Below are 15394 nucleotides of genomic sequence, written 5' to 3' on the forward strand. Positions count from 1 at the left end.
CCTTCTCAGTATGAGCACAGCATCCCATTTACACCTTCAGTCACCTTCCCACTTCCATTTCTCCCATCTGCTCTAAACTCTAAATATACTATCTGAAATCATAGTTCAGAGTTCACACCAGCCAGACCACTCCTTATTTTAAATGTCCCCTCTGTACTTCACTGAAATGGTTCTTACTGAATTTTCTAACCGTCTATGCTGACCAGATTTGGTGTTTTATCCTCCACCCTCATTTTAGTGTTTCACTATGTCATTTGCTTTATGCATATGAGATTCATGGTCTTATATTTAAATTACCAGCTCAATACTTGGGAATTATCTCTGTTAAATGTGTGCAAGACACCTGACAGTTTAGGCAGTGCTGGAATGCAATATTTGTTTGGAATGTTTTTTGTTTTGTTTTGTTAAATATTTCTACTTTGAATAGTTATTATTCCTGAGAATAACTAGTAGTAATCCTTCCTTAAAATAACACAAAATTTATCATTTTGAGTATTTATCCAGTTGATCTCTTAAAGGCACACTATTTCAATAGATACTAAACTATTGAAAACAAATTTGCAAAAGGTGTTGACACTAAAATGAACTGTATTGAAGTGTGTCAGTAGATGGAAGGCTTTAATTACTAATGTAAGGTTCAGTGAGTTTGCTGGAGGGATGCTAAAGGCAGTAATACTGCACTGCTTATTATCACAAATGGATCAGTAATTTTAAACGTTTCTTTCCTAGATGAGAGTCTAGAAGGCTCATGGCTGAACAGGAATGAAAACATACATACTCCAGGGACACTGCAAGCACCACAGCTCACCTCAACTGTCTTGAGAGAGAACACTAGACAAATGGGAGAGCAGATCCAGGAGCACGAGTCAGAGCAGGGATCTGAACAAGATTTTTTACACAAGTAAGTGTTGGAACATCCCTACCAAATAGAGTGACAGCCAGGCAAAGGAGTTGCCTGTTACTTATACAGATAATCTGTGGTTCCATAGACACTGTTTATTTGCAAAAACAGCTGGAAAGGTCTTGGCTATAGCTTAACAATACTTTTATTATTTTAAATTCCCAGGAAAAATATGTTGTAATGAAATCAGGGTAGAAATTATTTATGTTAAAACTATCTCAGACCATAACCACATGATTATGGTTAAATCTTTGTAGTGTTTGTGGCCCCAGGCTGGATTGAACTGTTTCTTTAAAGACCTGTTAGATTTTCTCTTTTCTTTCCTTCTGCCCTTGTACGGTTAAGGTTCTCCAGACATCTTAACTGATTTCTTGTAAATTAACCCTTAGTCCAATTCTAGCTGCTGAATTAGTCATTTCCATTTCTGGGCAATTTTGCAGGCAGTTTTATTTTGCCCTAAATCATGTATACATTTTTGTCAGTCAACTCCATTTAAATCCATTTAGAGGGGAAAAATGGTGATGGTTATCTGTCAGTAGTTCATTTAAGAACAAAGACGACTTCAGAGAATGCTATTATTGCTAATTCTATTAATTTAAAGATAAAAGTAGTAACTGGTTTGGAGACTATTTTTATAGCTAACTTTACTGATCTGGTTTATCTGTATAAAAGAGCGGTATTATGCTGGCCAGATAAGTCAGGTTTCTACCAATGTAGTGTATAATAACCTGGCCATGGTTTTCCTCTAACTTCTGTCCATCATGTTTTTCTTGATACGTATTTGCCAGCTTCCCAGTTCTTCCCAAATGTGAACTCACCCTGCTGTATCCTAAGTTGTACTGCTTCATCCTGCATTCTCTAATCACAGAATTTTTTTAATAGAAATAATTATTAACAATGGTCATTATGCCTTGGGACGTTAAATATTCTCCGGTCTCAAATGTCAGTGGTGTACGTATACCACCCTGTTGTACATACAAGCTTTAAAGCTTGTGGCCATAGGTGCTCATAAAATCTGAGCAACATCTAAAGAAATGTCCTCTCAAAGGCACAGCCTGTTCTCCCTTAGCTGTGTGTGCAACGTGCGCAGGCAGCAGCAGCACAACAGATGAAGCCCTGATATGATCCGTGAGTCAGTGCTCACCACAAGAGATACTTACAGCTCAGCTGGCTACAAATAACTCTTTATTTTTGGAGCACTTATTTGTTGTTTCCATAAATGAGTTGAGCCACCTTTCTTTCCCCATACTAACCGTGTGACCACCACAAGACGGAGTGAGGTAGGGTGGAAGGATTTCTGGGCTGCTTCACGCTGCAGCAGGGACTTGCGTGGTCCTGTGCGAAGGACATGGGCTCAAGTTTTCCCAGCTGGTGCTCCCTGGAAGGAACAAGGGTTGGCACATAAAGGTGTGAGTGCAAGGCAAGTGGGGGCATGGATTTTATTTTCTCACCTCTACAGTTCAGTCTGGCAGAAAACTCCAGATGACCACAAAGAAAGCACAGCTGAGGAAGAACCCCTGTTAAGTCAGACCCATAGTATCTTTTCACCTTACTCCTACGGCACATGTAATCTGGGTTCATGTCTCTTGCTTGCCTTCCTGCAGCCAAGGATTTGCCTCCCCAGATGTTGCCGTAACTTCTAGGTTATAAGGAAGACTTTGTGACTCTCAATTTCTCCTTTTTTCTAATCTGCAGTAAAAACAAAAAAAAATTGGTGAAGTGAGAGCCTTTTTCCTGACCCCCTCTAATCTAACCTTGGTGTGCTGCACACTAAGCTAAATCTCTCTCTGTGAATATTTAATCAGTTGGGGAAAGTGGGACAGCTTCCACTCACTCACTGTGTTTTACCCTTCTGAGCCTGATGAGCAGGAACTGCCCTAAGATGTGGGAGAACCTTATTTCTGGGCAGACGCTGAGCCACACTTTTCACTTGGGGCTTGAACCCCTGTTTCTCCTATCTCAGATGAATGCTGCAAGCAGAGTACTATTGAGCATCACTCTCCTCTGTTTTTTTCAAAGAGCTGGATTCCACTTGCAAGTTGACAGTGTGAACTAAAAAAATGGGGAGGAAGTGTTTCCTTTCGGCCTGGCTTTAGTTTGTTTTCCCCACACATCCTACAGGTCACCTTAGCTTCCCACTTAACATGCTGTCTCACATGAGTCCCAAGATACCTTATAGCTGGATCATGATGACCCTTGTAAACTGAGCCCAGGGATCCTGTGCATTCTCTAGGAAAAATCACTTAAAATTAGTTACACTTAACCTGTATATAGGCATCTAATGCCGCTTTTAAAATGATGGTTGAACTCAATGTGATCATGAATGTCTTTTCCAGCCTAAATGATTTTATGATTCTATGAAAAATGAGGGTCAAAAACGTGCTTACTGCAGTCTGAGATTACGTAATTAAAAATTGGTGTTGCTCTTGAACAGCTGCACTTATTTTCCTACTGTCTCTTTGTGCTGCAACACACAAAACACACCAAATATATTGCTGTCTACTGCTGGGTTGAGTTGGTGTTAAGTACAGTCTTTCAGCATTTACATGTGGGTAAGTTACTAGATGCTAAAGTTGATGGGGGCTAAATACTTAAAAGCAATTTGTTTTTCACTTTGTGTGACATTTTTGTCTTAAAATGCGTGTCAGTTATTAATTTGGATCTATTCTGACTCATATTTTGCCTGATCTGAGGCAGTGAAGTAGGATTTAATGAATTTTAGAAGCGCTCCCATTTCAGGTGCATGCCACATTAACAAATGAGTAATGTTAGCATTTTATGTAGCTGTTTTTATTACAACAATTAATGGATTTTTTTGTGCACATGCAGTGGGAGGAGACAAATTGCAGAAGGGAATCCGGAAGACTTGTACAATGATGGATGTGATTTAAATATCTTAATCTAAAACATACCCAGACACAAAACTTGAGGAGATATTGTCTAAACATAGCCAACTCAAAATTGTTAGTGTTCTCAGTCATAATGCTGCTTTATGTTTGTTAGTCCCCAGATGCAGATATCTTGGTTGGGCCAACAGAAGCTAGAAGATTTAAATCGAAAGGACAGGACAGGAATGAACTACATGAAAGGGAGAACTGGTGTAAGGCATGCAGTGTAAGTGTTCAGAGCACATTCATCTCCAGATCAGAATCATTTTAGATGACAAAGTTGCATTTAAATGTTACCTTTTCTGGGTTGTTGCTCGTAATTTCTGTGACATTTAACTCTTCTTAATAAAGGCAGAGTAACAGCTTTGTCATGTTGCGATGGATACAGGGCCATATGGCCCCTCTAGCCCGGTGTTCTTCCTCTAACCATGGCTGTGAGCAGGTGCCTAGTGAACAGGGCAAATGTGTGGAACAATCTTTCATAATTCTCTGCCAGCCTTCAACTATTTTGAGGCAGTTTCCATGAAGCACTGTTATGTTTATTAAGTAATTTGCAGTGAATTTTTCTTCTAAGTTGTTGTCCAGTCTTCACGTGAACCTGTTTAAGCTTCTTTTATCTACATCATCTTTTACCAAGGCGTCCCACTGGGACACACATGGGCGAATGCTGAAGCGTTCTGTTGTGCAAAGTGCTCCATGCTCTGGTGCTGACCTAATCAAGTCTTCCAGCACGTCAGTGCTTTTCAGGATGAGGGACAGAGTCTCTTGCAAGATCAAATCCTTATGGCATTAAAAACTGGTTTGGGATTCAGTGGTGGATTCCCAGGCATTTACCAGTGATATTGACAAACAGCGTTAACTCCTTTTTGTAAAAGGGCAAGCAAACACAGTGAGGTTATTGCCTTTTTCTTGTTAAGGACAGTTGTAATTAGTGTTTATAATGATACTACATTGGACTTCCTGCTTTAGCCTCTGCAAGTGCTAGGTTTGTTTTTACATAAGATTTTCTTCAGGCTAATATTAAGAAAATATGCTGGCTTGATTCTTAATGTAAGATTTTATGTGAAGATATTAAGGGATAGGATTTGAGCCTTGTTCTTAATGAGAAAGTTCATGGTTGGGAAACTTATATGCTTGAAAATGACTTTTTCTTTCTCTTTATTTAATCAGACGAGGTCTAATGGAAGATGACGCTGAGCCCATCTTTGAAGATGTAATGATGTCTTCACGAGGTCAGCTAGAGGATATGAATGAGGAATTTGAGGACACAATGGTCATTGATCTGGTCAGTAAATCTTATTAATAGCAAGTTTAAGGTGGTTAAAAGATAATTTAAAAGGCATTTTTAAGTGTAAACAAAAATGTCCAAAATTTGAGCCTTATTTCTTGTTATCTGAGCATTAAAAAGTGAAAATTATCTGAATATTCCATGGAACCTAAAACTGCAGATTCAGGCCCAATTGATGTTTTTCGTAGAAATACAAGAAGCAATGCTTAGCACTCTTCCTGATGTTCTAGATTCAGGCAGTAGCAACTGCCTGAAGCACTCTCATTCACCTTTAGCTTGTCACCCTATGAGAATTCGGTTGTGAATTATAGCGTATCAGTTATATCAGTGCAGATCACACCTCTCAGGTGAGTGCTAATGAAAAAGCTGAGCTGACTTGCTCTGCAGTCCGCCAAGTGCTAGATCCACTAAAGGGCAGAGGGAGTGCTGGTGGGGAAAAGAGGTGAGACCAGCGCACCCCATCTGATTGAACATCACACGAAGCTGCCTGCTCAGCATCATGGAGTGCAAAGGGATGGTCCAAAATCCAGTAACAGCTTTTGACTCAGGCTGTTGCTTGACATTATGAAGAGTTTAGAAATTTATAATCCAAAGATATCCTGGGTGGTGTTTCCTTCCCTATGCCATTGTCACAGGCATCATTAACTCTCTTGCTGACATAGGTCTTTATGAAACCTCACTGTGGTCACAGAGTTGTTTCTGTCCTCTAGTTCGTTTGTTTTCTGGGAGGTGGGGTGGATAGGGGATCCTTAATCATGGTGTCATCCAGTTCACAGCCACACAGAGTTGTGCTGGCACAACAGAAGGGAGAGAAAGCTGTAGTGGATAGGCACTGAGGGAGTACCTTACGCTACTGGTATTGCTCCTAACTAGGTGGCATCATCAGATTGTAACTTTGGCTCTTTTCGTGGTAATGTGACTGACTACAGGATTGTGTTTGTAAAGACCATAACCTTACTAGCCTCTCTCTGCTGAATGAATACTTTTCTTGTAAAATGGGAAGGAGGATCAGTTTGCATTATACACTTCACTGGCTTTTATGCTTTCATATTTCTCCTTTAATATCCAAATTATAAGGCGTAGGTTATTTTAGGACTAGGCTATAATGTCTTGGAAAGAAAATGTAGGCAATAATTCAGTTGCTGAGATTATTACTAGCATTCAAATTATTATCAAGTAAGTAAAGATTGCCTTTAAGTGGCAATCCATGGAAAGGAAATGAAGGAATTGTTCAAGCCAGCGCAGGTCACATTTATTCTTAACATTTCTATGGCAGGACAACACAGGTCAGTCCTCAGAAATATTCTAACATCATAAGTACTGTTTAAAAAAATCCACTTTCTGACCATGTCAGAGCTGGAATTTCATCATAAATGTAAAAGCATAAAGCAGACAGTTTCTATGCAGTCTGGCACAGTCTTAACACAAGAACACGGTTAAGTCAGCAAGGGCCATAAGCTTTTAGTGGCCATAAGCTTTTAGTCCAGTCCTTACATAAAATGTGAATTTAAGAAGTACGCTCATGTGTCGGAGCCTATATTTGTATCTGAGCTTTTATGGAAATCCATGCATAGCTATTTTTTAAAGGAACAGGTAAAGATGTTAGTGCCTGTTAGCTGTAGAGCCACAGGAGTCCTTTATAGTCAGTTAACTGATCTCATGTACTAAAATGTCTGACTCACCTCTTTAGCCACCTTCAAGAAACCGACGAGAACGGGCTGAACTGAGGCCAGACTTCTTTGACTCCGCAGCTATCATTGAGGATGATTCAGTAAGACTTTACTAGTACTTGCTGTTTATCTGAGGTTCTTTTATGATAACTGTTGCACTTAATTAATTACTGTCTTTTAAATCATTTTTCTAGGGATTTGGAATGCCTATGTTCTGAAGTCTGCTGAAGACATTTTACAAATTTGGAACTCTATTGTTTAGAGCTAGAGGCCTATATACTGTGATAGCTTGTATGAAAACCACATTTTTGATGTGATACGGTTTGATTTTTAACCAAATGATTAAGGTCAATCCCTTTTTGTAGTGACAGAAAGAAGAGGAACTTCCTAATGACACAAAGGAATGTTGGCCAATCCAGTCACCTCAGAAAGGCTGACCTAAAAAATCATTTGTATCCCTGTTCTTGACTGTCCTAATACAGATTTTTTTTTCTGGATGAGGAGGAAGTTTTAAATTGTTAAGACAGCTGTCAAAATAAACACTGTTCTACATGTTTTCTGAAAACAACATTGAGTGAAAACAGAACTTTTTACCTTTATTTTTCTGCTGTACAATTTAAAACAGTTTTAACATTTGCCTTTTTATGTTTTAAAAGCTAGCCATTTTTATTAAACCTATGCCTATCAGCCATTGACTAGCAATGATGCTATAAGCAGGTCATTCTGGCTACAGAAAAGTGTTTTTGAACACACTGGATTTGATTAACATTATGGTACGCTTATGTCCTCTCATAGGCATTGAGAAGAACACTCTTATAGAAGAGGTTAGAATTCTAATGACGTGCATCTCTGCCAAAAAATTTCAGATTCTGATATGATAAACCCAGATTTTATACTCTTGAGAAGATTTATTTTTATTTATAATGGGACATAAAGTAAGAGATGTCCATGAAGCCACTTTTCCAACAGATGCTGTGTAACATTCATTTTATATAGCACATGGGGACACAAAAACAGTAAATTTTCTATTGGTACTTGCTCTGTGCATTTTTAGCAACTTATACCAGCAAATAAAGTATTCTCAGTAAAACACACAAATGGTTCTCAAGTAATCACTTTGCTGTTTTTACTACCTACTTCAAGCCCTGCCAGTCCAAGGTACATAAACAGCAACTTTCCTATTTAAAAAACAAAACAAAGCAAAACAATAATTCAAGGGTGGGGAAAAGGAATCACTTTAGCATACTAAAAGCAATTTTAACTGTACCATAAAAAAGTCTACTTTCCATGCCGTAAATACCCTTTTGCGCTATTTTTGTAAATTAATTTTGCCAGTTAGAAGTACTGTATGTGCTGCATAGAAATTTGTGCTTAGATGGTGAAGTTCTTAAGCTTACAATGGAATACAGCTACATTTTCAGTGTTAACTGTGCATATTAAGAGTAATTATTTGAAAAAAATACGATTTTTCAAAAAAGTAAAAAAGTCAAAAAAAAACACAAAACCCAAAACATTCTCAGCTAATTCATTGTAATAAGAGATTTTTCAATGTCTTCAATAATTTGGAATTTCGTTATGCTTCGATTTTATGACTCTGCCTAGTAGCTGCTACTTAGTTAAAACTGGCCTGATATCAGAGGTGCTGGCCATCCACAACTTGCACTGACTCTAGTATCTCTAAGAATCAGCCCCAAAATGTTAATCTTCCTTTCTGCATTCTAATATTAGCATTTGAGATACAAAGCAGATTGACCCACTTGGAGCACAGCAGTTTTAGAGGTGCTTTTTTTTTTTTTTTTTTTTGCAGCAACAGCAAAATAATCATGGAGCTTTTTTTATTTTACAAGCTTATTTAAAAACAAAACAACGTTAATACCCAGTGCTTACTTGCTGGGAGGGAAAAGAATCTAAAAACAAACCAGCATTTCACAAAGCTGAGGTTTGTTTTTTTTACAACACGTGCAGTTCTCAGACAGAAAAATATGTTGCCAAAAATGTTTGACTAGCTAATTCAGCCATTCCTCTGACATTGGTTGGGTAATGTATAAAACATGAGACGTGGCTGGAACTTAATAAAATAACATTACCTCCCTTTCTCTTCTGTCCATCCCAAAGGTAATAGGGGTGGGTAGGAATGGCTGCATTAAATTAACATCACGATAACTCTGTGAGCATAGTAGCATAATAAATGCTGCCCGGTTTGAGTCATAGTCTCAGACGAACCTTGTGCTTCACAGTCCTCTGTGTGGAAAACTGAGTCCTAATTTAACATTGTAGAATACTGTATAACAAACATTTATTATCACGGTACCTGCAATGGGTTTCCAGTTCAGTTTGCAGTCAATAGGTTTTTTGTATTTTGAGTGTCTCCTTGATTGGTTTTGCTAGTAATTCTGTAAATTGTACATTTACAATATGAGGTTTTTTTTTTCCTTTTGTACAATTTAAAACTGATGCTTCACCTTTCATTTAATAAACTATTCAAAATCATGAGTATGATGAGCACCCTGTTCACTACAACTTTTTAAATACTGGTTTGGGCCATCACATCCTGTCATCCCATTTATTAGCCAGATGAAATACTGGAAGGTAGTTCTCATGTAATACAGGCTTCACAACCAAATTTCTTACACCTTCCTTAGCCAAACAGCCTTAGAGAAAAGGAAAACCCTGTTTGTTCTTTTTAATTTTTTCTCCACTGCGGTATATATTTGGTTTTTGGTTGATCTTGGGGGTTGTATTGTGGGAGTGCTGCAAATTTGGTAGCTCATCACACAATTTGGGAGAGTTGCATTGTTGAAAAGTTTGAGTGTTCTCTGTCTTTGCCATACTATAAAGCTTCTAATTGTTCAAAATGTCACAAAGTTTGAGAAAAATTTCTCTCCTGTCATGTACGTCTCAAGTGATCTGGACCACGTAGAAAGAAATAGACATGGTAAAGGCCTGGAAGGGCTAATCATCAACTGGGCTAAAGGAAAATTTGCAGGTTCACTAAATTAAATGCTTTTTGTTATTCCCATGTCTCAGAGAAAGAGGTGCTATTTTTGTCCAACCCATGAATGATTTCATCTTTGTAGTGCTAAAGAAAAGTGACTTACTTGTCATCTGGCATGCCTCCCAAGGAAAAATCATCTGAGACAGAGAAAGTAACAAGATCCAGCAGGTGAGGAATGGGGGATTCAAGGAAAAGACAGTACTCTCTTTTCAGAAGGATTCACGGTCTGAACTGCATTCTGGGTCTACTGAGACACAGCCTGAACACTGACTCTCTGACTGCTTCTAAGTTATGCTTAACTCCTGACGCAAAATGGAACACAGTAAGTCGCTTGTCGTGCTTCTAAGTTAAGGACTTCTGTTTGTTGAAAGGATTTTTATATTTTTTGTTTCTGCAGGGGATTGGAATTCAAGAGAAAATTGGATAGCATGGCCAGATCAGCTTTCCAGTGTGTTTCTAAAGCACCGTGCAGGTAGAGCAACTGAGTGCTTGGAAATCAACAGGATATACAAGCCAAATTGTTGTGCTGGCAAGGGGTAGAAGAGAGGATGAGGTCTACATAACAAAGGTTAGGAAACAAGAACGGTTGGTTACGCTTTTTCCTTTGTGACATAACAGTTGGGGGTTCTCATTTAGTGTCTCCTGACTCTGGTCAGACTGAAAAAACTACGTGCATATCATTTTGCTGACTTGACTTTTGCCTCTAAACTTGGGACAGCCACTCTCTTAGCTACTGATTAGCTTTGAAAAAAAATCCTATTATTCCTTCTTGATTAACTCTTACAAACTCTAGATTAAACCATTTCTCACAATTCAAGAACTCAGTTCATTGCAAGGACACACCCCCGTATTTACATTTCAGCTTACCTTGCCTTATTGTTGCAGCACGCTGTCTGTTTCCCAGGGCCCTAGGAGCAGGCAGTGCTGAGGTACAACCAGGTACATTCATGCAGCTTTGGTGTGTTTGCCGCCAGGACAGTATAGCCGTAACCTGAATACATCGCCTCTAGTTATTACAAAGCTGGGATCATACTTGAAACAGTCCTTCTGTACTGTCTTTTCAGATTTTTTTTTTTTTGTGAGTATGGTCTGCAAGCTCCATGGCTGAAGTCAGCAGGACACCAGCCTGCACCTACCTGGGAAGAGATGCTCCCTGGAAGGTTGCCATCTTATCGCTTTCTTCCATTTCACACGCTTGGGGAGTGAACAGGAGCAGCTATGATGTACAGGTGTAGTAATTCTCTACCTTATAACATTGTACTGTTAATTACTGAGGTTGCTCACAACAGATGTCATTACAGGGACTTCACATGATTGGCATGTGTTTGCAGTAGCGCTAAACATAGTAGCCGTTACTAGCTTCTGGGGCTGTAGTTACAATGCAGCTCCTAATGTGCAGACTGAGCACAGCCACAGTAACAACTACTGGAGTGGTTCCTTGCAAGTCTGGCAAATAATCATAGGAGAAAAATAGGCTGGAAGGCACCTCTGGAGGTTTCTACCTTAACCCCCTGCTGAGGGGAAAAAAATTGTGTCCCCCATTGGAATGTCCCTTTTTTTCAACTTGGGCAAATTGTCTCGTGTCCTTCAAGGGGAATCTGGCTCCATCTTCTCTATACCACCTATGCCCCCACAGCTCGGGTATAACTTGATACCAACCTGGGACCCAGCGCTGCTTCAGCCAGCAAGTAAAATCTGCGACTTGGGAAAGTCTAACAGAGAGACAGAACAGGTTAGCCTGCAATATGCAAAGCTTGGATTCCAGTGCACCAAAATCCAAGCCAAGGATTTCTTCTGTCAGTCCATGGTGCAGCAAGTAGTCAGATTCCAAGGGTGCAGACCCAGGGCTGTGCTTTAACTGCACAGATGTCTGATGGCTCAGCAGCGAGAGGTCACTGCAGCTCTGCCTGACTGAGCCACCTCAAGGGCCCAAAGAAGCATTCAACCTTAAACAATTAGTAACAGCTTGTCTGCAGCAGGCATTGCAGGTTGTGTTGATTATTAACCTACAAAAAAATAGTTTACAAAGATGAACCAGTAAGATCCCAAATTAAATGAGGTACGTACTATAATTTATTGATGATTATTAGCAAAATCAAAGTAAAATACTTCTATTGCAAAGTAGAAAGCCACATAAACATAAAGTATTTGTATTCGGAATACTGCCATGTCTTCCAGCATGGCCAAGTCCCTCCTTACACTCACAGTGGGATATTAGCATGTTTCTTCCAGGGACTGGACTGTGTTTTACTAGCCAGCACATCAAGGTCACGGCAGATGCGCGTGCGGGTGGTTGAAGGCTGGATGATATCATCAACAAACCCTGTAAAAACAAACAAACAACAGCCAACCATGAAGAGGCTGCCTGTCAACCTTCTATATATAGGTTGTGATGTAAATTTTCAAAATCAAAATGATATTTGAATAAACAGTTCACAAGTTAACAAATTAACTTAAGAATTTAAAAATAGCTTAAAGAGGAAATACTCCAAGTTATAAAATTAAAAGCAGTTGTCTATTTGTTTGTTTAAAAAAAAAGCAAAAGTTAGCAAGCCAAAAAATTTTAGGAGGAGGAGGTTTTACTAAGTACTGCTCCTGTTACTGCAGAGTTTCAGGCATACCATCTCCACGAATCCACTATTAATTAGTCTGACTTAAAGGTTCAGAATTGCTGATTAGAAGAAGAATCCCTTAACTTTGCATGTGCAGCAGTCTATTTTTTTTCTGGCTCAAACAGCAGTAACAGTCTACTACAGAACCAGAGGGAGTGATACCGTAGATATTAGCTATGGTGGAAAAGAGCTTGGATTGAGACATCCCAGCTCTGTGGCGCTATTTACGATAATTAAATGTAGTACAAAAACAATAGAGTAAGCCAGCATAACTGGAAACATGTAGAAGTGACTACAGATTCTACAGAACTGCCTTCCAGAGCACAGTTAATGCTTTGAAGCTAGACATAAAAATCCTTTTAAAAGAAAACCAGGAAAAATCACCCCAAGGAGTCCTGGACTTCATCACTGAACTGGATTGTGACCCTTTCTTAAGGCCACTGATCTGCATCTAGAACCATCAAGTAAATTGTCAAAGCACCTGTAATCTTTAACTAACAGTCTTGCGTTTCATGGTGCCTACATTGCCTACAAAATTGAAAGTAAGCTTTTCAGTGCAGTCCCCATATCTCACCAGTTTCTTCCCATATGAAGCCTTTCAGAGGTGTTTTTGGTCTAGATGTGGTTTTCCTTCTCATGCCCAAGTTATGGTATGTCTTGCCTAAATAACCTTCTAGCAAAAAGTTTACTCAGTAGCTACAAATTTATCTACATGCAATGTCAACCTCAAAACAAGGGACACAATGTGTGAGATAACAATACCTCTCATGGCTGCAGGAAAGGGGTTTGCAAATTTTTCCACATATTCTGCCTCTGCATCTGTCTCTTTTCCTCTGAAAATGATCTGGACAGCCCCCTAGAAGGATAAAGTTCACAGGTAAGTGACAGTCTTCAGCCCACACAGCGGGAACCTGTCTGCTTTACCAGCTCCCTCCCTGCCCGCTTTACCAGCTCCCTCCCTGCCCCCACCACGTGCACTCGGGTAAGGTGCTTCAGAGACGACAGTCTTCATCTGACAAAGCTGCCACTGCAAAGACTGGGATGGCTGCTGCACACCAGCATGAGAGTCAGCCTGCATTTATTCACCTTGGCACCCATCACTGCCACCTCTGCAGTAGGCCAGGCATAGTTCGCATCTCCTCTTAAATGCTTTGAACTCATCACATCATAGGCACCCCCGTAGGCCTGGAACAAAAACCAAGGGATTAATTAACATGAAGGGACCTCACAGAGAAACAGTTTACTTTCTTCCCGCAACTTTTATCATTCCAAAGACAAGCAAGTGGGGCTACACTTGTACGTGTAAGAGAGCGTGCAGAACCTACAGGCGGCTGTGATTTGGTCCATCAACACATCGGTACAAGGCTCTTGGCTTTTGCAAGCACACGTGTTCAAGACATTTCCACTTCTTTGGTCAAAATCATGAAGAATTGTAAAAACTCCACTGCAACAATCTCCGAAGACTAGACGTCACAAACTAGAACCACAAAAGAGCAGGGAAGGGAGCTGCTGAAATGCAAGGCCATTCTTGATGGCAGATAAGAGGAGTCTGCATATCTGCAGCACTAGGCCTCACCCTGCACGTGCATTCAAACAAACCGGCTGCCCCGCTTCTGGAATCTCCTGGCCAGGGAGCACAGCACTCAGATCTGCAATGCTCCACTCTGGTACTGGAAGTGGTCCAGACAGCAATGGTAAACGGATACTGCAGAACTGCAGAGCAAACTGCAGCAGAGTCTGTTTCAAGGCATTCCTAAAAACTACGGCAAGGATGCAAGCTTGGAAAAAAAAAAAAAAAAAGAAGAAAGTAATATTCAGAAGGAACAGGGAAGGCAAAGGGATAGAAAGCTGAAAAGTTTTTTTTGCTTTTCGCCATCCTAAGTCTATCGGAAAAAAGCTTGTCAGGAAAAAAAAAACAACTAAACAAACAAACAAACAAGCAAAAACAGAACAGGAGGGACAGACCAGCAAGAAAAAAAGTTGAGAGATGTTTAGTGAAACCTTTAGGAGCATAATGTACCTTATAGAAAAAGAGAAAGCAAGAAAATTAAGGGGAGTATAGGAGAAGTATATCGAAGAAGAGAAACCACACAAGTGTTAAGCCTGTGAGGAAAGCAGAAAGACAAAATCAGCACTGCTTCTGGAAAAGGAGACTGAAGTTCCAGGAATAGAGCAGTAATATTCTAAGAATAAGAGAAATGGCCTCTTGTACACTGACAAAGATGGGACAAATGGAGGTATAACAACTGCAGAAAGCAGGAGGATAGACATACAAAGCTTCACAAAAGTAAACTTGCTGTTAATGAAAACAAACTCATTTTATAAACCACCACCATGGAATTATACCAACTTACTTTTCTGGTGATGACAGTAATTTTAGGCACAGTTGCTTCTGCAAAGGCAAACAGTAGTTTGGCACCGTGACGGATGATTCCACCATACTCCTGAGCTGTACCTACAAAAGCCAGAAATATTATTTTTCACTCCAGGAAGTTCACAAAAAAAGGATATACAGTTGGGCAAGTGTCATCATCTATTACCAGCAGCAAACCTAACAACAACCAGAGCGGTGTTAATATCCACGAGCAGGTAGTATTGCAGGCGATGTTCTCCATAAGATGCGGAGCAGCTCTACAAAACACCTCACCAAAAGAAACATAAAGTAAGTCTCTGTGCATATAAGGTCACAGAAGTGTAATGCTCACCAGATGGTATCTTCCCAGGAACAAAATTCAGTTACATAAGTTTGAAGACTCCAAATGTGATTAGCAGAGAAACATGCAGCCTAGATTCACTTCTCCAGAAACCCACACTCTTCCAAAAGCCTTTTTTCTAGACCATATTAAAGGCAGCTTGGCTACCAGACCAAAGACCTGTGCTAGTCTTCCTTCAAGCAAGCCCAAGATGGTGGACCTTAGAGGACACAGCATGAAGACCTCTGTAAGCAATCTCACAGCTGGTAGTTTATGAGAATGATCATATGCAGCAAGTAGGAATACAGGTCATACATTTTTAGAGGATGTCCTACAAAGTTCTGTCA

At 39.8% G+C, this 15394-nt stretch overlaps 2 protein-coding genes across 9 annotated transcripts in view; one reads left to right on the top strand and one right to left on the bottom strand.

Moving 5' to 3' along the window:
• The window catches only part of STAG1 (STAG1 cohesin complex component), a 185976-nt gene extending 176736 nt beyond the window's left edge, over nt 1-9240 (top strand). For 5 of the 7 annotated variants that reach the window (XM_067002100.1, XM_067002097.1, XM_067002098.1 and 2 more), the window contains 5 exons: nt 730-901; nt 3905-4015; nt 4960-5074; nt 6768-6848; nt 6942-9240. In XM_067002100.1, coding sequence (XP_066858201.1) covers nt 730-901; nt 3905-4015; nt 4960-5074; nt 6768-6848; nt 6942-6965 — 503 coding nt within the window. In that variant the 3' untranslated portion in view covers nt 6966-9240. The remainder of the gene's footprint in view (nt 1-729; nt 902-3904; nt 4016-4959; nt 5075-6767; nt 6849-6941) is intronic. The other 2 variants (XM_067002102.1, XM_067002104.1) reach the window with 1 other exon arrangement.
• Nucleotides 9241-11797: 2557 nt separating this feature from the next.
• The window catches only part of PCCB (propionyl-CoA carboxylase subunit beta), a 29535-nt gene continuing 25938 nt past the window's right edge, over nt 11798-15394 (bottom strand). For both annotated transcript variants that reach the window (XM_067002127.1, XM_067002128.1), the window contains exons 12-15: nt 14709-14809; nt 13441-13539; nt 13117-13210; nt 11798-12065 (exon numbers count right to left, since the gene is read on the bottom strand). In XM_067002127.1, the coding sequence (XP_066858228.1) occupies nt 11944-12065; nt 13117-13210; nt 13441-13539; nt 14709-14809 (416 nt within the window). In that variant the 3' untranslated portion in view covers nt 11798-11943. The remainder of the gene's footprint in view (nt 12066-13116; nt 13211-13440; nt 13540-14708; nt 14810-15394) is intronic.

This window comes from Anser cygnoides, chromosome 9 (assembly GCF_040182565.1).
Source record: "Anser cygnoides isolate HZ-2024a breed goose chromosome 9, Taihu_goose_T2T_genome, whole genome shotgun sequence".
NCBI lineage: Eukaryota > Metazoa > Chordata > Aves > Anseriformes > Anatidae > Anser > Anser cygnoides.